This window comes from Thamnophis elegans, chromosome Z, assembly GCF_009769535.1.
Source record: "Thamnophis elegans isolate rThaEle1 chromosome Z, rThaEle1.pri, whole genome shotgun sequence".
Taxonomy (NCBI): domain Eukaryota; kingdom Metazoa; phylum Chordata; class Lepidosauria; order Squamata; family Colubridae; genus Thamnophis; species Thamnophis elegans.
In genome coordinates, this window is record NC_045558.1 from 92,868,730 (window position 1) to 92,889,942 (window position 21,213).

Here is a 21,213-nt window from a genome sequence, read left to right on the forward strand (position 1 = left end):
AAAAAAGAAATAAAATATAGTGTGTAAGCTCAATTTATTTTGTCTCTGGAATTATTAAAATAATAATGTTTTATAGTCCTTATCCTGTTTATGTCAGTGTTAATAGTTTTATCTGTGTTTAAAAATAAATAAACATAAACCAGAGTATTCATTATCTATTTTTTTTAGGGGAAGAGTATGTTCTTCCAAATAGAAACCATTTAGATTTTCATACCATTTGTTTTGACATTATACATGAACAGATGATTAACCGTCTTTAACCTGCTATCTAGAAAGTTGCTAATTAAAAAAGAAATTAAATATTCACAAATGATTCAAAGGGATAAAAAGTCTATAGGCACCTGCAGAGTTCTTAGAATTCACACAAAATGATAACAAAATTTTCTTCTAAAAAGACATTTTTGGCTCATATATTCATTTTAGAATTAAATTACCCCCCCTCCAGTCATTTATAAGTGCAATATCAATCAATCAATCAGTGCATTAGAGGCACATAATATTATGAGCAATTTATAATATCCATGTTTTTTATTAAATGAGTAATGTTTTTTTTTTATTTTCTTTGGGCACAAAGTTCTGCTAAAAAGAATCATGGTTGAAGAATGTTTTTTGTTTTCTCACAGTTTCCTTGTATAACTTTGATAAGACCAAGCAATGTATTGGCACTATGACTATTGAGATAGACTTCCTGCAGAAGAAAAGTATTGACTCAAATCCCTATGACTCAGACAAAATGGCAGCAGAGTTCATCCAGCAATTCAATAACCAAGCATTCACAGTTGGACAGCAGGTTCGTGCTCCAATGGTTTTACACATTTGTATGTTTCTCACTTAGCAATAACTTTTATATTTGATACCAAGATATGGAATAATTATGAATGATAAGTTGCATACACTTCCTTTTATATTGCAAATAATAAAAGGCTTTCTGTTGGCTTTTACATATATTTTTGTAGGCTACAAACTTTTGGAGATTATTTTGGGCTCTTGATGCCTAGATGTAGGCAACATTTTAAAGGACATCACTTAAAAAGCTGTTGAATGATATAATGTATTTATGCAGCCAGAATATCTCAAGTAATCCATAGTATTCTGCAACATTTGTTGGACAAGACTTCTGCTTGCTAGAATCTTTAGCCAAATTTATCAGAGCAGAAAAGGGAAGAAGCTAGCTAGGCCTGTTTAGGGATGGTACAAGTCAAGCTATATGTTTATTGTAACCATTAGATGGGATAATAATTGCAATAGAAAATAGAAAATAAAAAATAAGTTATATTTTCACCATTTCTTAAAATTATTTCTGCTGCTAAGTGTAGATGGATCCAGTGATCCATGCTATAAGAGATCAAAGAATGCATAATAGTGTTTTTCTTCTTCCATTCAGTTGTGTCTGACTCTCAGAGACTTCCTGCAGGTTTTTCAGAAATAATCTGACTTTACCTCCTTCCTGGGGCTGAGAGAAAGTGATTTAGCTGACTTTGTACCCAAGGTGATTAATACAGAATAGAAGTAAATAAGGTATAATTGATATTGGGTTTGAAATTGAAAAACAATGCCTTCCAGATGCATTCAGGTGATTACTTCCAAAGTTCCCATTGTGTATGAAGAATGGTTGGAGTGTTTCTTTAACCCAAAACATTTTTTCTTAATTCTGGATTATAATATAATCAGTGACATTGTTCTTTCTCTACCCTCACCATCTAATAATAAAGATGGATGAACAGATAGACTGTATAATATAAGATACAACCTGATAGTGATTAAAGGAGACATGAAGAGACTGTTACTTAGGGATGTGATTTTTCAGCAACCTGTAGTTCAATTTATAGAAGAAGTCTTCGATTTACAACCACAATTGAGTCCAAATTTTTTGTTGCTAAATGAATTTTGCTCCATTTTCTAATCTTTTGTGCCATTGTTATTAATTGAATCACTGCAGTTGTTACTTGTTTATTAAGTAAATCTCGCTTCCCCATTGACTTCGTAAGAAGCTTACAAAAGCGAATCACATGACCCAGGGCCACTGCAACTGTCGTAAATATGAGTCAGTTGCCAACATTTGAATTTTGTTCATATGACTATGCACGTGGTTGTCATAAGTGCTGTTATAACTTTGAATTGTTACTAAATGAACTGTTGTAAGTTGAGGACTGCCTGTACTTTGCAGATCAGCAGAGGCCCTGATCTTCATGGTATGTACCATACAATGTACCATCTCCTGATAACTAGGATAAACCATATTGCCCAATTTTGTATGTGGAATATTGGTTGTCTATCCTGCTATATTATTTTAATGTGTATTTTTCTTTACTCCTGCAGCTTGTATTTAGCTTTAATGACAAACTTTTTGGCTTATTGGTCAAGGACATTGAAGCTATGGATCCTAGTATTCTTAAAGGAGATTCTACCGCAAGTAAAAAACAGAAGGTAAGTTGCAAATTGTATATGTATACAGTCTTAAGACAAAGATCATGACATGAAAAATAGCATCTGAACTTTCAAGCCCCAGAATTTGGGAAAGAGCACTTGTGGTGGACTTCTTGCTGGTACTTTGGCCAATTTTGTATTAATTATATCTGAATATCTCATTTGATTGAGCAAGCTTGAGGGGTTCCTATAATTCTCCAAGACCACATCTCTTGAAATTTGGCAGAAAAATTGAAGTCTTTGAAAACTTGATTTTCTTACAAAACAAGCTGACATGTTAAGATGAAAAATGAACTGCAGAGTTCAGATCCTCCTGATTCCGGGATGTCATCACTGTGTCTCTGAAATTGTCTGAAATCTAAACAAAAGGCACCCCAAACAAAGTAATTATTTGATTTTTAAAGGGAGGAAAGCATTGTACTTTTATTATTTGGTGAATTAACATTAATTTTTCATAAAATGAACCATGCAAAACTATCACAATCCTAGTTCTCAGACTAAGAAGAGAATTTCATACTCAGTGAAAATCAAACCAACCTTGAAAAGTTGAAGAAATAATACAGAAAATAAACACTTTAAGAAACAGCATATGGCTCAACAATGCTTCTAGAAATCGAGATCAAATCCTGTGCCAAATGTACATCATGTATATTAGTCATATATAAATATGGCAAATTTTGTTTACTTTATTATGTTCTTATATTAGAATTGTTCTGTTCCCACTTGTATCATTTCCCAGTGTGAGTGATGGTATTTTCTGCATCTACCTTCTGTGCTGGCAGCTGTTTTCCTTTCTAGAATCTTAGATGCCTGATCCTCTTCCTGTTTTCATAGTTTGAGCAGGGAGCAGATAATCATGAATTAGCCTCCTTTAAACATGCTGCTGAAAATAGCGTAAAGGCAGAATGCCAGTCGGATTAAAATAACTTTATATTCTGTTGTTGGCCAATTTGTTTCTTGCCTTCTGCATCTCAGTGGGAAATATTAAAAATGTCATTATTCCTAAAGGCTTTTATTTGTGTATTTTGTTTCCATGCTTAGATTGAAATTGGTCTTGTTGTGGGAAATAGTCAAGTTGCATTTGAGAAGGCTGAGAGTTCTTCTCTCACTCTTATTGGTAAGTCTAATGATGAGAAATAGTTTTGGATTCCAACTAGAAGTCACAAAAGTTATTAATCCATTTTTAACTAGTCTGTCTCCCCATTTATATGGATTTAGTAGTAGTAGAAGTCAAGTTCATCTTTTCTGACCAACAGATATTATTAAAGGGGATAAGCTTTTAGGAGCTACAAACATCAGATGCTTCAGTTTCCTGAAGACACTGTTTTTTAACCAAAGGTACTAATGACATCTTGGTTTAAGAAAAACAAGAATATAGAAAAGAGTTGGTAATAACTAGATGCAAAGGAAAATTACCATTTTTGAGCCTTTAAAAGAAGCATGGAAAAAGTTTCAGTATCCAGAAGTATAAGGAGAGATGTCACCCACTTAATAATCAAAGATCCTATAGCCAGGTCATGAGAATGTGAACCCAGTTACTTTTTTTATTGGCATTTATAAATTTTAGATACCTTTGTTGGCTCACATTCTTAGATAAATCTATTTTAGTCATATTCCTTTGAATTGAAATATAAAGTGAATGGTGGTTAAATACATTTATTTCATTTTTAAACTGCTTTTAGAAATGTACTCCTTTTTAGTAAATATACTAAGAATATCTAAAAATGTGCAAATTAAAGAGATGCATTAGGAGGAAAGTTGGCAAAAACAAATACATCATGGGAAATACATATTAAAATACATTTGTTATAGAGGTGGGTTGCTCCTGATTCGGCCTGGATTGTGGGAACCGGTAGTAGAGGCTCTGCCGCCCACCCACCCAGATGTTTTTGCGTGCCCGAACTGGTAGTAAAAAATTGGCAACCTACCACTGATTTGTTATATATATATTTCTTCACAGATATACTGACTGTTGTATGTTGATGCTGCCAATTGTTCTTGTACAGCCTCTCTATTTTATTGATCATGTAGAATTGTATTCTATCCTGAGGGGACTTAGAATCAATGACAATGAGGCTTATGATCGGTATATATCTCACTCTTTATCTCAAGGTGGCATATATAGTACTCTTCTAATCTTGTCTTCCCAGCAAAGCCATTATGGATGGGTGGGTTGAGAAACAATGATTGCCCTAGATCAATGTGTCTGCCTGGCTGAATGAGGAATCTGGGTTTCTCAAGTCTTGGTCAAATTCCTTAACCATTATATCATATTTTGGCTAGACAGTTCCTTTCTCTGCTGTTTCTTCAGATGACAAAAATCCACATCACTGATGACCCCTGGGAAAGTCATTTCATTGAAACTGATTGAATACTAAGGGATTTTCTACATTTTATTTCATTTTTTTCATTTGGATGTGGGAAATTATTCTCTGGATTTATTCTACCTCTGGATTTATTATATGCAGTATGCCATGCCTAGGTAAAAGGCTGATAATATAGATATGCTAGTAATCTGACATTTGAAGGATTTTATCAGGATCTGGGAACAATCTATACATGCTTTTATGATTACATGTTGTATAGCCTGATAAATATTACATTTTATGACAACCTTGTGTTTTAAATAAATTTGTGGTATATTTTTGAAAATTATCTTCCTAATTTAGCAGAAACTTGCATTGTTTTGCTGGCTCTACTAAATATGTTTGGGTTTGCTATGTTATAACCATTTTTTGGGATTGGAGAATGCTTGTGGGATTTGATGGTTAATAAATCATGTATTGTGGAATGAAAGAAAAGCTGCAATTATTTTGCTGTCAGAGTTTCAAATACCACTTATGGCCAGGATGTGGCAGTATCGAATAAGAAAAATAAAATGGAAAAGCTGAGTGGTTAATTTTGCTGCTTCCTTGGAAATAACATAAAATACTAGAGCCCTGCAACTTAAAAGCTAACCATTTACCTTAATTCTCTTAATGAATTTCCCTATGACCTCCCTGCACCTTTTTCATAGACAAGAATGATAACAATGAAGTCTGCCCCCCCTCCAAATCTAGACTAAAGTAAAGACATAATCCTTCTCCCCCCCCCCCCGCCCTTACCTTTGATTCTTTAATATATGAGTTCAAGCCTTCGTACTTTCCTTCCTGTCAATTTATACAGCCCCTCATAACCAAAGCTCTAACTGTGGTCTTGTACTTCCCCCATTATTTTCTTTATTCCTTCTCATTCTTGTTTCCACTTTTTTGTTGGTCAAATTCTTGTAGCCTGCAAATTGCCAATTCATTGAACACTTTTTTTTATTTTGACTCCAAAGCCATAGGCCTATTGCAGTGATGGTGAACCTATGGCAACGTGCCAGAGGTGGCATGGAGAGCCTTCTCTGTTGGCACATGCGCCATCCCCCCAGATCAGATCTCTGTGATGTTTCTTTTGTGAACCTCTGTTTCCCTGAAAATGACGAAACAGAAGCTCACAAAACAAAAAAATCTTACCTCTTACTGCGCTGCCAGTGTTGGGGTGCCCTGCCTCCCATTGGCCAGCTGGTCTTCAGGTCTCTGCTGCGTATGTGCACATATCTGTGCTTGCACCTGCACATGTTTGTGCATGTGCATGTCTGCTCATGCGTGCATTTGCACACACATGCACCTTTCAGTTTGGGCATGCACACATGCAAAGTTTGGGCACTTGGTGTCTAAAAGGTTCGCCATCACTGGCCTATTGCTATCTAGATCTTCTGACATGGTTATATGCAGGGGTGGGTTTCTTGCCCCATTCCAACCGGTTCGGTTGGAATGGAGCTGGCGGCGTCCTCGTGCACGCGCGCGGTGCACACATGTGTACTAGCATCTGTGCGATGCTCCAGCTGCTCCTGGAGGATCGCGCAGGCGCTGTATGCGTCCTGCGCATGCGTGGAAGCGCAGAACTCGTCAAAACCGGGTAAGGAGCGCGGGCGGGCGGGTGGCCCCTTCGCCATTCCTGGAAGTTACTTACTTCCGGGTTCGCCGACCAACCAGTTCGCAGGGACCGCCGCGAACCGGTTGAAACCCACCCCTGGTTATATGATACCATTGTCCAATATGTTGCACATAATAACAAAATACTTCAGCAGAGTTCCTGTTTCACTCCTCCTTAAGACCTTTTGGAGAAACTAACATGTCAAGGGCCAGTGTAGTTTTGCATTTAAGAAAAAAGATGCCAAAACGCAACCATATGAAATAGGAAGAATGTGTGTGGGGCATGGATTTAGGATTTTTAGGATTTTATTAGTATTTATAGGCCGCCCTTTTCCCTGAGGGGACTCAGGGCGGCTTACATAAAATAAGGAAGGGAGGGTACAGACAATAGACACAAACAATACATAGAAGTAAAATAGTAAGCAACATTCATTCATCATTCGGGTGGGGACAAATTAGCTTTATCCCCAGGCCTGACGGGCTAGCCAGGTCTTAAGGGCTGTGCGGAAGGTCTGGACGGTGGTGAGGGTACGAATCTCCACGGGGAGGTCGTTCCAAAGGGTCGGAGCTATTACTGAAAAGGCTCTCCTCCGTGTAGTTGCCAGTCGGCACTGACTGGCAGATGGAACTCGGAGGAGGCCTAATCTATGCGATCTAATTGGTCGCAGGGAGGTAATTGGCAGGAGGCGGTCTCTCAAGTACGCAGATCCACTACCATGGAGGGCTTTATGAGTGACAAGTAGCACCTTGAAGCGCACCCGGAGATCAACAGGTAGCCAGCGCAGCTTGCGGAGGATAGGTGTTATGTGGGCGAACCGAGGTGCACCCACAATCACTCGCGCGGCCGCGTTCTGGACTAGCTGAAGTCGCCGGATGCTCTTCAAGGGCAGCCCCATGTAGAGCACATTGCAGTATTCCAGCCTAGAGGTCACAAGGGCCCGAGTGACTGTTGTGAGGGCCTCCCGGTTCAGGTAGGGTCGCAACTGGCGCACCAGGCGAACCTGGGCAAATGCCCCCCTGGTCACAGCCGTCAAATGGTGGTCGAAAGTCAACTGTGGATCCAGGAGGACTCCCAAGTTGCGAACCCTCTCTGAGGGGTATAAAATTTGATCCCCCAGCCTGAGCGATGGAACACTGATCGAATTATTGGGAGGAAAACACAACAGCCACTCGGTCTTCTCCGGGTTGAGTACAAGCTTGTTAGCCCTCATCCATGGAGATTATAGAGTGCTAGGAACAATGAGAATTAGAGAGCAAGAGCAAGAAGAACTGATGAAGAAAAAAGGGATGTAATGTACATGTGAACTCCTAGATTGGATTTTGTCAGACTCTATCAATCCTCACAGCACAACTGTCCAAAGCATTCAGGTGTTCTAGATCTCCGTACCAGTACATTTTTCAAACTCCTTCTCTAATTAGCCGTTTTTGCTGTAGATTTGTTTTCTTCCCTTTTTCTTATCCTTGTTTCTTACCTATTTTCCCTTCATTCTTACTTGGACTCATGTCAACTCTTAGTCTTCCTTTTTATTTTTAATCCTTTATTTCACCTAGGTTCCACTGACTGGTCTGAGTCATTTATCTGTTCTTTTGTGAAAATATAATAGAAATATTATTTAAAAAGCTTGACAGACTTTGCCATATAAATAGTGTAGACCTCAGTTCCCAGGATTTCAATGTTAACTGAAAAATTCTGGGAGGTGAATTCCACACCTTAAAATAGATCCTCAAGTTCAAGAAGACTGAATTACACCAGCTTTAACTCCCTAGGTGATGTACCTTACAAACGATAGGCCTGCTAGATTGGCTTTTCAAGATAGAAATTTAATGGAAGGCAGAAGCGGGAAGTACATTAGCTGAATAGATTGTTAGAACTCTGAGCCATTTGCAACAGCCCAGCCAACATTCTTGATTCCCAAGTGTTGTAGAAACAATGTTCTGTTTTCTCTTCAGTTATTTTACTCAAATTTTAAAAAACCCGATTTTTGTGTGAAGGGGCTGAGCTCTATCAGTTTAAAGCACATTTCTGGGCCCCAGAAGAGTTATCATGTGAGACTATTGCAGGAAAGAATTTGGTGTTATAAAAGGCTCTGCAACAATAAATAGGCATACATAAGATGATGCATATTATTGCAGCCATTACTATGGTTTTCTAAATTCTTCTTTCCCTTTTAGTTTTAAGAAAAATGTGAGACCGATTTTTAATTCTAATTTGTTTTCAAAATGGATTGGTGAAATGAAGGGCAGGATCTAATTTACCAATAACTACTATATCTCCTGTGTAGAAATATATAAGTAACTTTCTTTGTGCCCATTAGAATGATTTATGGTTAGAATAGTTAGATATACTGGCCCCTTAATACATAGTGGTTAAATACATCTTCTCTCCCCCCCCCCTTTCATGCATTGAGAAAAATATATTTTTGCTCTTTAGTCATTTATAGTTTCTTAAAATTAACCTTGGGTGCTAATATTAATTTATAAAGTTCATTCAGATTTTTGACTTATTAATTACTATTTCAAATTAATTAAGTCATTATTGGAAACAAATTGTTGATGAAATCTCCTGCAAAAAAATAAGGGTGTTATGCCTATTGTGCCTCTCTTGTCAGTTTCCTTATGCCAAAGTGTATCGTATACGAACCAGAGCTCCTCTCTGAGGGAGATGGGTGGATAAGAAATATGAAAGATAGATAAAGAGAAGGAGGAAGGAAGAGAACATTCTTTGTTTCTCAACCTCAAGTTAATCATGGATAGATTTCTAGTTTGGCATTGTTAGAATATTATTCTTAGAGGAAAGCTGCTGGAGTGATGGAAAACACAATCGCTTAGATGACTACAGTGCTCTGCAGTGTTTTCAAAAATATTTCCAAATCTATGAAATCTAGAAAATTGGTTCTCCTAAACAAAAGGAAAAGTAAGGTTTTCAGATATTTCAATAATCTTTCATAACATGTCAGGTCATGAGCAAATATCAAAAGTTCAGCATGGTGTACTGGACTGTCCCCATTAAAATATAGGAAATCTAGTGCAGTCTCTGTGATGTATTATTATATGATTCTGTGACTTATTATATCTTATTAGATCCTTTACGTATAAAAAAACAAAGAATGCTTTAACTAATTTAAAATAGTGCTTTTTGTTTGTATGCAATCTACACCTACATACATAATTTATTAAAACATGATGAAATGATGGCGAGCTTGGCTAACTAAATTCTTGTTAAGTCTGAAGATATACTGTATGTATGTTTTGTTTGAGTGTGCGTATACATGCAAACACATTTTAGACAAGGGTAATATTTTCTATTTTAATGAAGTTTTCTGCAATCTTTCAGTCTATTCTTAACTAAATAAGTTTGAAATAATTCTTAGCTCATGTTCTTAATAAACTGTTCTGTGCATCAGACATATGTAATAGTGTATGAAATGTATCGTAGCCATCTATAACAGTTCTGATTAAAATTATTGGCCTTGAATTTGCTCTTTTTTCCTGCAGGCAAATCCAAAACTCGTGAAAATCGTCAGTCTATCATCAACCCTGATTGGAATTTTGAGAAGATGGGTATTGGAGGTCTTGATAAAGAATTTTCTGACATATTCCGAAGGGCATTTGCCTCTCGAGTATTCCCACCTGAGATTGTGGAGCAAATGGGTTTGTACCAAACATAAACATGAGTAGATGTTAACGATATTATATGACCCCCAGTGCACATCACAGAAATTACAGCCCTGTCCAAAAGAACACAATAAGGGCTAGTGCAAGGATGAAAATATGGATTGAGAGAAATGAAATATAAAAACTGTCATAGCAAGAAATGTAGAAAAGATTTGTGAGATAGTTTCCCCATAGCTCTAAACTAGGTAAGGTCAATAAAAATAGCTGGGTGGATGATAGTATGTTCATTGCACAATCAACAGATACTCTAAAGCAGTGGGCTCTAACCTTTTGGGCACGAGGGATTGGTTCCATGGAGAGAGGTTTTTCTACAGACCAGAGGGAGAGTGGTTTTGTTGCACATTCCAGTTTCTGGCATGCCGTGGCGCGGTCCATGGATTGGGACTTGGGGATCCCTGCTTTAAAGATTTGAAACATATTCAGTCTGCCAACATAGCCAATTCAATGTTTGCTTAGCTTTAAAGTGCTTATGTAGTACGAATTAAAAATTTCACTTAGCTAAAGTGAAGACTTAAAGGCTCCTCCTATGACAGTAAGTATCTATTTAATCACTTTCAAATCAATCTAAGGAAATGGGCAGGATTGGATAAACTGTTTTTTCGTACAAAACAATTCAACTAACAAGACAAAGATAAAATTATATTATTTTTACTGTTTCTAGAACAGTTTCTAGATTGGCTACTCTGCCAGCTTAAATGTCTAATGATGCAAGCTTACTTCTTAATTAAAATTGGAAACATTCCTTTGTTATGCTTCAGTATATTTCATTTTAAAGTGCAGTTAAGGACACAAGGCAGCCAGTTTGGTGTAGTGGTTAAGGCATCAGGCTAGAAACTAGGAGACCATGAGTTCTAGTTCTGCCTGGGGCATAAGGCCAGCTTGGTAACCTTGGACCAGTGGCTTTCTCTCAGCCTTAGGAAGGAGGCAATGTGTAAACCACTTCTGAAAAACCTTGCCAAGAAAACTACACGGACTTGTCCAGGCAATCTTCCAAAATTATAGATTGGAAGGGAAAGTAGACAAGATATGGCAGAGATACAGTGGGCAGCCATTCTTTGTCTCATGGAGTTCTACCTCAACCAGTTTACACTTCTTAAATTTCTGTTGGCCATGGACTGAGTTAATTTTTCAGAAGTCAGCAAATTTGTGACTTCCTGACAGAAGATGATGGGGATTGAGGCTCTTATAGCCTAAAAAGGCTTGTTTCCCCTGATAAGCTACAGTCGTTTTCAAATAAAGAAGTTGCTTTTTAGTAAGCAAAACTTCCCATTGCAGTTCCATTTTTTCCCCGACAGTCCCCTCCCTTAGGCAAGAGAAACTTATCTGAAATTTGAAGAAGAGGGCTGCTTCCTGACACCCATCCTTTTTCTCTGCATTAGTTATAACTTGCTTTTCCAACTATATTTCAGAGCTCAAATGCCAGGTTGACATCTGTTCAGGTTTACCATAATAATTCATGAGGGGAAAAGAAAAAAAACTTAGAGTCTATGTATAGCAGGAGAAGATCTTCTCCCTCTCTATGTTTTCATTTCTCTGTTCTTCTGCCTCAAAAATGAAAAATGATAAATGTGCCACCTGTGTAGCCTGGCGGGATTGATCATCTGCATTACAGTTTGCTTCAGAATAGGGGTTCTATAATTCTTCCATTTGTAAAATGAAGTGGGGGGAAAAACAGGAATATAAATCAACTACACTCTGCCGAATCCACAAAGACATGCCTATTATGAGGCCATAGATATGGAATGGTAGAATTGGAGGTAGCTTTCATCCTGAGATCATCTAGTTTATCTTTGAAGTGAATAGTAACTATTCAAGATGCAGTATGGAGAAAGAAACAAGTTTATTACAGTGAAGAAACTGCATTGACTCTTCTTCTCAAATGCCAAAGGGAAGCTTATTAGTTGGAGTTTAACAACAAAATGAGGAAACTTCTGGCTTCTTAAAGACTAATCTATGCATAATGGAAAAAATCAGCAGTATCAAATGATAAAATCCTTACTGCAATAAATGTAAATGTTTAAGGTATATTAGGCCTCTTTATCATTTCCCAGATCATGTGATTTTCATTGTATTTTTTATTTATCCACAAATAACTTTGAATATTTGTGAATTAAGGTCCTTAAATATCATTTCAATGATCTGATCATTTAAGGAAATAAGGATCTTCCTATACATAATACCCAGAAGCATTTTCCATAACTGCAGTTTCTAGGAATGTTAATAAATATTGCCACACCATAAACCTGAGTTAATGAAAGCAATGCTTGATGGGTAAATATTGTAATCAACTCCAAAATAGAATGGACATGTGTGTAAGTTTACTTGTGTCAAAGAAGCGTATGGCAGAAAATAACACTAGATTTATAGCTCTGTATTTTACAATAAATACTCATGCTAGATTTTTAAAACCTATAGAAAATTGCTAGCAATTATGGATCAATAATATAAAATTTAGAATTCAATGGCTGAAAGTAAGGTTAAGTGGGCTGTAACCCATCAATGCTGGTGGCCTATTCTGTAATCTTCAAGCACGTTTTGGGCTGCCTTCTCATTTCGAGCTCTTAGAAAGTTAGGCTGTTGGTGTGTCTCCTCTGCAGCTGTGATTTTGCTAAAAGCCTAAAATTACAGTAAATGAAATGTAGTTAAATAATAATAATAAAAAGCAAGCTCTCAGTCCCACTTTTGGGCTCAAGTTATGTTTAAATATGTGCAATTTTTATTTTTAGCCCAGGGCTTTTCTCAATACGCATTAGGAATTCTTGCTTTAATCTGATTTTGTTTGCATTCCATCAGAAGAGATAATTGTTCTCCAGTTTGCATAAATCCTAGAGGGTCTATTGGTTCCAATTCATCTTCTTTCATTGTCATTTTTCCTGCAGGTGGTCTTGGTTTTACTATAGCACTGGAGGCCAATAGAAATTATGCTCAGAAACTTTGTAATCACTAGAAAGAGCCACAATGCATTTAGCTATTATCTTATCTGCCTTAGAGTATAAATTTACTTGCTCTGACTCTTATCATTGGATATGGGTGATACAAGAAGGCCAGAAATTTTTACAACTTGATTACAAAAATGTCTACAGGAATTTTTCAATACATTCCATAATACTGTCATTTTCACTGAATTACAGTATATTTCCTGGACCAATGTCATGTCTTGATGTAAGCATTTGGGACTTTCAGTCTGGACAATAGTTTCCTTAACTAAGCAACTTGTGCAACTTTTCATTTTAATTCCCACTTGCAGTCATGCCTAAATACAGAAAGTACATTTGCTAACATCCGATACAGTATTCTCCTCATCTCCCATTTGTCCTTTCTTGTTGATATTTGAAGTATAATCTTCAAACATTTCTCCTTTTGCTTATGAAATACTGTAAGATGTTATAGAAATGATGCTATTAGAATTCTAAAATTTCTTGGCTCTCTCTCTCACTCCTCTCCATGTATATATTTGTGATTTCTGTAATCTAACCTGTTAAAGCATCTGTCATAAACTTACAGCTTTCTAGGCCTGTTATTTTAACTACACATCCCATTGTCCTTAACCAGCCAAGTTATTGTGCCTAATAATTGTGTGTTAAATTCTTTTCCCAATGTGGTTTATTTCTGTTATACGAATATCACTTAGCCATGCACTAAACAATATGAGAAATGTGGCAGTTTGAGTGAATGGGATATTGGGAGCTAAAGCAAAACAAATAATCCTGTAAATGGCATTTCAGACTGGCATTTGCAAACTACCTTAATGATGTGGTTTATCTCCTTTTCATTTGTATCAAATGTCAAGCTACTGAGAATGGCATACTGACAACATTGTCTTTGGACCTTGTAATATCTTTTTCTGTTATTTTGATGAGCATAGTTTCCCATGTGAATTGTGTGTTACAAGTGGGTGAGCAAATAATTAGAAACTGGTGCCCTATTTAAGGAGTGACCTTTGATCAGCAAATGATGGTAAGCAGAGGCATTTAGATACACCTATCTTAAGGAAGAGGCTGAGTTTTAAAAGCTGTCTGTTAACAATGCTGACATTTGGATACACTGCCTGCTTTTCTCTCAGAAGGGAGATAAGATGTAAATGCAGAGTAGCTTCATTTTGAAGTTTGTCATCACCTCTCTATTTGAAAGGAGGCCTGTCTTCATGTTTTCAGAGTCTTCCATGTTGGCCAGGTGGGGACATTTTGTACAGAGACCGCTATTAGGTGCAAAGAGGTGAAAGTGTGGGGGAGGGCTCAACTGTAGAGTGTGTGCTTTTTTAGATTTTAGATTTTATTAAGAATTTATATGCCGCCCTTTTCCCTGGAGGGACTCAGGGCGGCTTACAATAGTGAGGGGAAGGGGGTGCAAGACAAGACTTAAAGGAAAAAAAAATCGTGAATAAAAGAAAATTATCCATAAAAACACAACATTCATTCAACATTCGGGCGGGGTGAGAGTAATCCTATCCCCAGGCCTGACGGGATAGCCAGGTCTTCAGGGCTGTGCGGAAGGCCTGGACTGTGGTGAGGGTACGGATCTCCACGGGGAGGGTGTTCCATAATGTCGGAGCTGCAACTGAGAAGGCTCTCCTCCGCGTAGTCGCCAGTCGGCACTGACTGGCGGATGGAATTCGGAGGAGGCCTACTCTGTGCGATCTGATGGGACGCAGGGAGCTAATTGGCAGGAGGCGGTCTCTCAAATAGTCAGATCCACTACCATGGAGCGCTTTATAGGTGGTAAGTAGGACCTTGAAGTGCACCCGACGATCAACAGGTAGCCAGCGCAGCTCACGGAGGATTGGTGTTATATGGGCGAACCGTGGTGCGCCCATAATCACTCGCGCGGCCGCGTTCTGAACTAGCTGAAGTCGTCGGATGCTCTTCAAGGGCAGCCCCATGTAGAGCACATTGCAGTATTCCAGCCTAGAGGCTTTGTATGGAGAAGGTCCCAGGTTTAATCTGTGGCATCTCCAGCTCCTGAAGTTCCTGCCAATCAGCTCTACTGACTTTTACCCTTGCTGATGTAAATACTAAACTCTGGGCAGCCCTCTGATAACTGGTAGATTCAGAGCAGATGAATTTTTTTTTTGCAATGATGAACAGTTTTAATTTTAAAAGGGGGTTAGGCAATTTTATGGAGGGGGAGGGAATAGGTCCATTAGTACTGTTAGGTCTCAGATGGACTTCCCCATATTTAGAGACCTAGTCTGATTACCCTCACGACTTGCTTCCATTAGAATTATTAATTACAAAGTGCTATACCCATCTAGGATAACTTGATTTCATATGTGTGGCACCTTTATAAATTCCTATTGCTCTTTGTTATCAATGGTTTCAAAACATTTGTTTTTAGTGCATATTCCCCATCTGAATCAAAATTTATCAAGTAGGATTTGAGGATTGGGCTGCATGTCTTCAACATACTGGGTTATTTCACCTGGTTTGTGCTGTCATTTCTGAAATGTCTGAATAGCAGTGTCATTACCCATATGGCTGGGAGACTACAGTGGCTTTTATTACTTACGTTCTCCGGACCAATAAAACAGAAACTTGTAATATTGGTAGGTTATCCTTAATCACTATTTCAGAAGAAAGTTATATGTAATGGTCAGAGATCAAGGATAAGGGAGTAGAAAAATTTTAGTCATTTAGTCATTTATTTGACATTTATGGGCCGCCCTTTTCCCTGAGGGGACTCAGGGCGGCTTACAATTTGTAGGAAGGGAGTGCAAGACAAAACACAAAAAGAAAATGTGAAATATAATAAAATAAAACAATAAAACACAACATTCATTCAGCATTCGGGTGGGGCGAGATTAGGGTCTTATCCCCAGGCCTGACGGGATAGCCAGATCTTGAGGGCTGTGCGGAAGGTCTGGACGGTGGTGAGGGTACGAATCTCCACGGGGATATTTCTCCTCAGACCTCTTGTCTTGATGGACATTATTTTTGCAACTAGTCTGTTATATAAACTGTAGCAGAGATTGACAACTCCCAGAGAATTATAATACATTTAGTGCTCAGCTGTCAGCAGCATCCTTTTCCTGAATGCTTAAATTTACTCTCTTCAGAATTAAAATTGATGGCAGGCTTAATTTTAATCATTTATATCCTACAAATTAAGACAATATCTTGGAAAGTTTATAATAATAAGAATTATATGAAAGGAGTTTCACTAAAATTCTGGTATAATACACTTTGAATCTCAACCGATATGAAAGTGGTAATCTATAACTTAAAACTATTAGTGAAACCAAGTGGGAACAGATTATTTAATATAATTTATAATTATGGTTTTTTTTCCAAAAAAACCTATGTAAGACATTTCATGTGTAAAGAGTTTCAGAAATTTCAAAGAAATTAAATGCACTGGAAAAATGTACACTCTCTGAGGGCCATTACAAAAAAATGTAAATATGTAGGTAAAAGAATGCTAGTTTGGTGTAGAGATTATTGTGCCAAACTAGAATCAGGAGACCATGAATATTATACTCAGCTTACGCATAACTCAAACTGGATGTCTTTGGGCCAGTTACCCTCTCTCAGCCCTAAGAAGGGTCAATGTCAAATCACTTCTGAAAACCTTGCCAAGAAAAATGCAGGAACTAGTCCATGCAGTCACCAGGAATCAAAAGGCTTACACAAAATAAAATAAATATTAGGTATAGGAGGATTTGAAAATAAAAATTAGAAAATAAAGATACTGTATTCATCAGATATTTTTCACCAGGGCTTGCTAAATTGCTGTGTAACTTATTGATTCTGAAGTTCCACGTGATGTCTCATGAAGATGAAGGGACAAGAGTCATTTGAGTAATTTTGAAGAATTTTTTTTTCCTTTTTAATCAATGAAAAATTTCCTTTGCAAAATAGTTGGCAGATCTATAACAGAGGTTACAGAATCTGAAACAAGGCCACATCTAAATTATACAGATTTATAGGCAAACTCCTCTAAGTAGATTTAATTTGATTTATTTCTTGTATGCAGTCACGAGGGGATAGCAAGAAGACCTATAAAAATTGGGAAATATACATAAGAAAAGTAACATACATTTGACAATTGCGTTAACACATCCCTATTTATAAGAGCTATAGCTGCCAAGGAATAGAACTAAATATGTAGACCAATCTTTAAAGTAACGGCCCTAAGAATCTAATATTGGAATAGTAACCTTGTATTCTCCAGAGGTGTTGGATTTCAGTCCTAATCAACCTGCCTAGTAGTATAGGACTATGGATGTTGTATGAAACATCTGGTGAACGTCAAGTTGCAAATCTCATTTGTGCTCTTATAGCAATGGTTCATTGTTAATAGTATCTCTAACACTAAAAAGAAAAGTTTAGTTTTCTGCCAAGTCAGTTTCCTCTTCATTGAAGTCCGGTAGCATTGAAGTTTCTGCCAGAGTAAATTATTGTTATCACAGAGGATTAGTGTGCATAAGCCCTTAAGAATTACTTTTTGGTATCACAATCAAATAAAAGTTAATATATCTGTGTGTCTTGTGCAAACTCTCAGTCATTCTAGTTACATGCAGTTGCTTGATAATGGCATACCTCAGGTAGATGAGATTTTGGGTGTATCCCTTTTACCTTGTTGCCTTTTCAATAAGAGGCTAGTGTACAGCATCAAGGGATTACATTCACTGGTTTGCCTGGCAACAGAAATTCCCTAAACTTGTTTGTACAAAATCTGTTCTGACTTGTTCATAGCTTTTTTGTAGCCTCTCTCATCTCAGTAAACTGGGATTCCCCTTTTCTGGCATCACTCATCATTCAAATCCCACCTCACTGATTTTTGGCTACACAAGAGATCGTGTTCCCTATCTGCTGAGTTAACAGGTTCTTCTTTGACACTAATTTGACAAGGATCATCTTTAATTTATCACCACCTTGCTGGTTCATATGTATAATTAGTCTTTCACCTCCACTGTTTTTTTTCTTTCCTTCCCCCCATTTGCACTGAGTGTTTGCTTTTCTATCTGTCTCTCTAAAATACCTAAGAGTTGAATAATATTTTTTTCTCTGTCCGGTTCCCCATCAAGGTAATGGCAAAGCAGATGCATTAGAAAAAATTACAGATGTCAACAGTATGAGTCATAGCCATTATTGGTTGCTATGACTCAGCCCATCTTAAAATGATATTGCCTTTCCAACTTGAAAGCCCACCTGAGCTAAAATTCAGAAACTTGGTATAATATCATTCTCTTAATTTATCTTATTTATTGAATTTGTACATCACCTTTTTTTCTGTCAAAGGATTCTGGGCTGCTTACAGTACCAGAATATCAGAATAAAATAACATAGGATTAAAACATTAAAACATCTTCATTTTCAGAAAGGTCCCAAATCTTGCTTGCCGGAAATAAAGTTAGCCCTTTTGACTGTGCTTCCCTTTAGTCATCTGCCAGTAAGTTTATTTTCATATCCCAATACATAAACATTTTCTATGTTTGTGTTTTATATACTCCTTCATTACAATCATTTGGGTAATGCATTAAGTCTTGTATTACACATGAAAATACAAAGAAACAAACAAAAACTTATTGCCTTACCTAAGTATTGGAAAAACTGGGAAATCCTAGCCATATTCTGTTTGTGGCATGGCCCTGTCTACTTTTCTTCGTCTTCTCACCTGCTATTCTCTCACATGCATATGGATGTTAAGTGTAGTACCTAGCATCAGAAGATGGCCCCACTCATCTTAATTAATGTTGCTGTTTAGTACATTTGATATAGACTCAGGTGACTGAGAGTGTTAGAAACAAGATTATTCAGAAATAATTTTCTTATGTATCCATCATTTTCTAGATACTTCTTTTAGTTGCACAGAAATTATTTATTTTTATAAATATAATATATAAAATGCATATACTTTCCTCTCTACAATATTCCTATTTGGAAAATGTCTGCATTTTAGCTCATTGTTTTGGTACTAAGTGTTAAAAGTAGTTGTAAAAGCAGAATACAGGACACTGGCAGATTCTGAGCCTAATAATTAACCAGATGAGCCATGAAAATTTTAAAGTGTTCACCAAAATTGTGAAGAAAGGAAGAGGATTAGTCTTCTTCATCTCATAATAGCTAGTAATTTTTGGAGGTGACTGCTAGAGTTGATGTGTGTCTGTGTAAGTATATAACATGAGATTTAAAAATTTGGTTCTACGTCTTTCCCCTGCAATAAAAAAAGTGTTGGGATAGAACCCATTCCACCCTTGAATTGTTTAGCCTAATTAGCATTAAAGGGATAATTACAAAAGAACAGAAAAGAGGAAGATGTCTCCTTGAAATCTAAAACATATTTAGAAGATTCCTTCTGGAAGCCTCCAAGAAGCTCTTTAGCAGCATGTTTCTGTATATCTTTGTAAACAATAAACTCATAACGTTTCTTAGAAAAGAAATGAAAATCACCCCAAAATAAGGTATTAATTTCAGTACATGCTGGGATATCTCAAAAAATATAAAAATCTATGACGAAAATAATTGTGTGACTGAAACAAAAAAGGGAAATAATCTGCTTCAGCTGAGGTATTCTGGAGGAGTTACTGAAATCAGAGGGATGTTTACCATGTGCTTCATCCCCAACTCCCCAACAATTACAGAAAGAAACTTTATAGCTCTAATTTCAGATTTCCTTCTACAGAAATAAGGTCATGTACCTATCTCTTTCATTTAGTCACTCCTCTTCTTTCACTTACTAGATTTATAGCCTCCACTAAGATTTCCTTTACATATTTTTGCCAAGAAAAAAAAATGCAGATAGTTCTATTTCTGAGCCAGTGCCTGGATACCGTTATCATCCTTTGCCCCTCAGAAGATAAAAGCAGTTTTAGCAGTCTCCAAAAATGGCTGATGGGCAGATTTATTGGGCTAGTGGGAATAAGTTCTGTTCTGATCCAAACCTGTCTGTAATTTTAAATAGTAATACCTATGATTTTGAATTGTACGTATGGAGGAAAGCCTAAAAATAGACAGCTGGTAAGATGATATGTTTATCAGTTTTCTGGTAAACTGTGATATAAATAGCAAGTAATAATTGCTGCTCTATTTTGCACCCATTATTGTTCTGGCGAAAAAAAGATTTTCTTTGTTTGTTTCATGATTGTGTTTTCTCTTCTTTCTTTTTAGGCTGCAAACATGTGAAAGGTATCCTCTTATACGGTCCTCCTGGCTGTGGTAAGACACTTATGGCCAGGCAGATTGGCAAAATGTTGAATGCCAGGGAGCCAAAAGTTGTGAATGGGCCCGAAATCCTTAACAAATATGTCGGAGAATCAGAGGCCAACATTCGCAAGCTCTTTGCAGATGCTGAAGAAGAACAAAAGAGGGTAATTTAGAAACATGAAAAAAATTACATGGTGTTCTGTTTGAGTTAGGATTCAAGCTAGTAGTAGAATCATCAGAGCATATGTTAACTGCTACAGGAGCAATTTGTGGCAACTTTTTTTCTTCATGTCATGTAATAATTATTATTAAGAAATTTGTGGCTTGAGATTGCATCATTGTATGGCATATTTTCCTGTTCTCATAAACAATGAAATTGAGTAAAGTTGGGCAGAAACGATCCCCAATTAAAAATAACTAGACCTAATGAGTGAAAGAAATGGCAAAGATATATTTTATTTTTAACAGCCTCTGTGATATACAGTTTGAGATGTAGTAGCTCATGGGATTGCAATTTTGTTAATGTGGGTATTCTAGGGGAGGAAAAGAATTTGGATCTATTCCAATGACTGTCAGTCAATTTTAGAAATCTTTTCATTTGGAAATTTAGCGTAGCAATGTGTCTGGCTACCCTAACTATAGAATGGAGTGGAGGAAGACTGAGACAGGAGAGTTGATTCAGTTTGCAAATAGGGCTGTTATTTTTTGTTCCCACAGAGACTAACTAGTTGATTTGAAAAGTCAGTAAACAGTGCAAGGATACATAGAATCCTTCAGAAAATGCTTTTTAATATCTGGAACCACTGTGATATAGTCATTAAAGAACTGTACTAGGATTGGAGAAAGAAATCTACCATTAATTGTGGAAAATTCAGTATGTTATTCTCTGTCCTTTATATACCCTCCGCCTAATTTACCTCAGAGGATGGCTATTATAGAAACTAAGTTCTCCAAAGAAAGTCAGGATACCCATCTAACTAATCAATCAAACAATTTTATTTAGAGGAATA

At 36.9% G+C, this 21,213-nt stretch overlaps 1 protein-coding gene across 3 annotated transcripts in view; it reads left to right on the forward strand.

The window, feature by feature from the left end:
• NSF (N-ethylmaleimide sensitive factor, vesicle fusing ATPase) overlaps positions 1 to 21,213 on the forward strand; it is a 66,710-nt gene that overhangs the window by 15,055 nt on the left and 30,442 nt on the right. For all 3 annotated transcript variants that reach the window (XR_004256933.1, XM_032236750.1, XM_032236751.1), the window contains exons 5-9: positions 624 to 790; positions 2,320 to 2,427; positions 3,469 to 3,544; positions 9,882 to 10,037; positions 20,168 to 20,367. Coding sequence is in view for 2 of the 3 variants with exons in the window: in XM_032236750.1 (XP_032092641.1) it covers positions 624 to 790; positions 2,320 to 2,427; positions 3,469 to 3,544; positions 9,882 to 10,037; positions 20,168 to 20,367 (707 nt within the window). In the remaining variant the exon portion in view is untranslated. The remainder of the gene's footprint in view (positions 1 to 623; positions 791 to 2,319; positions 2,428 to 3,468; positions 3,545 to 9,881; positions 10,038 to 20,167; positions 20,368 to 21,213) is intronic.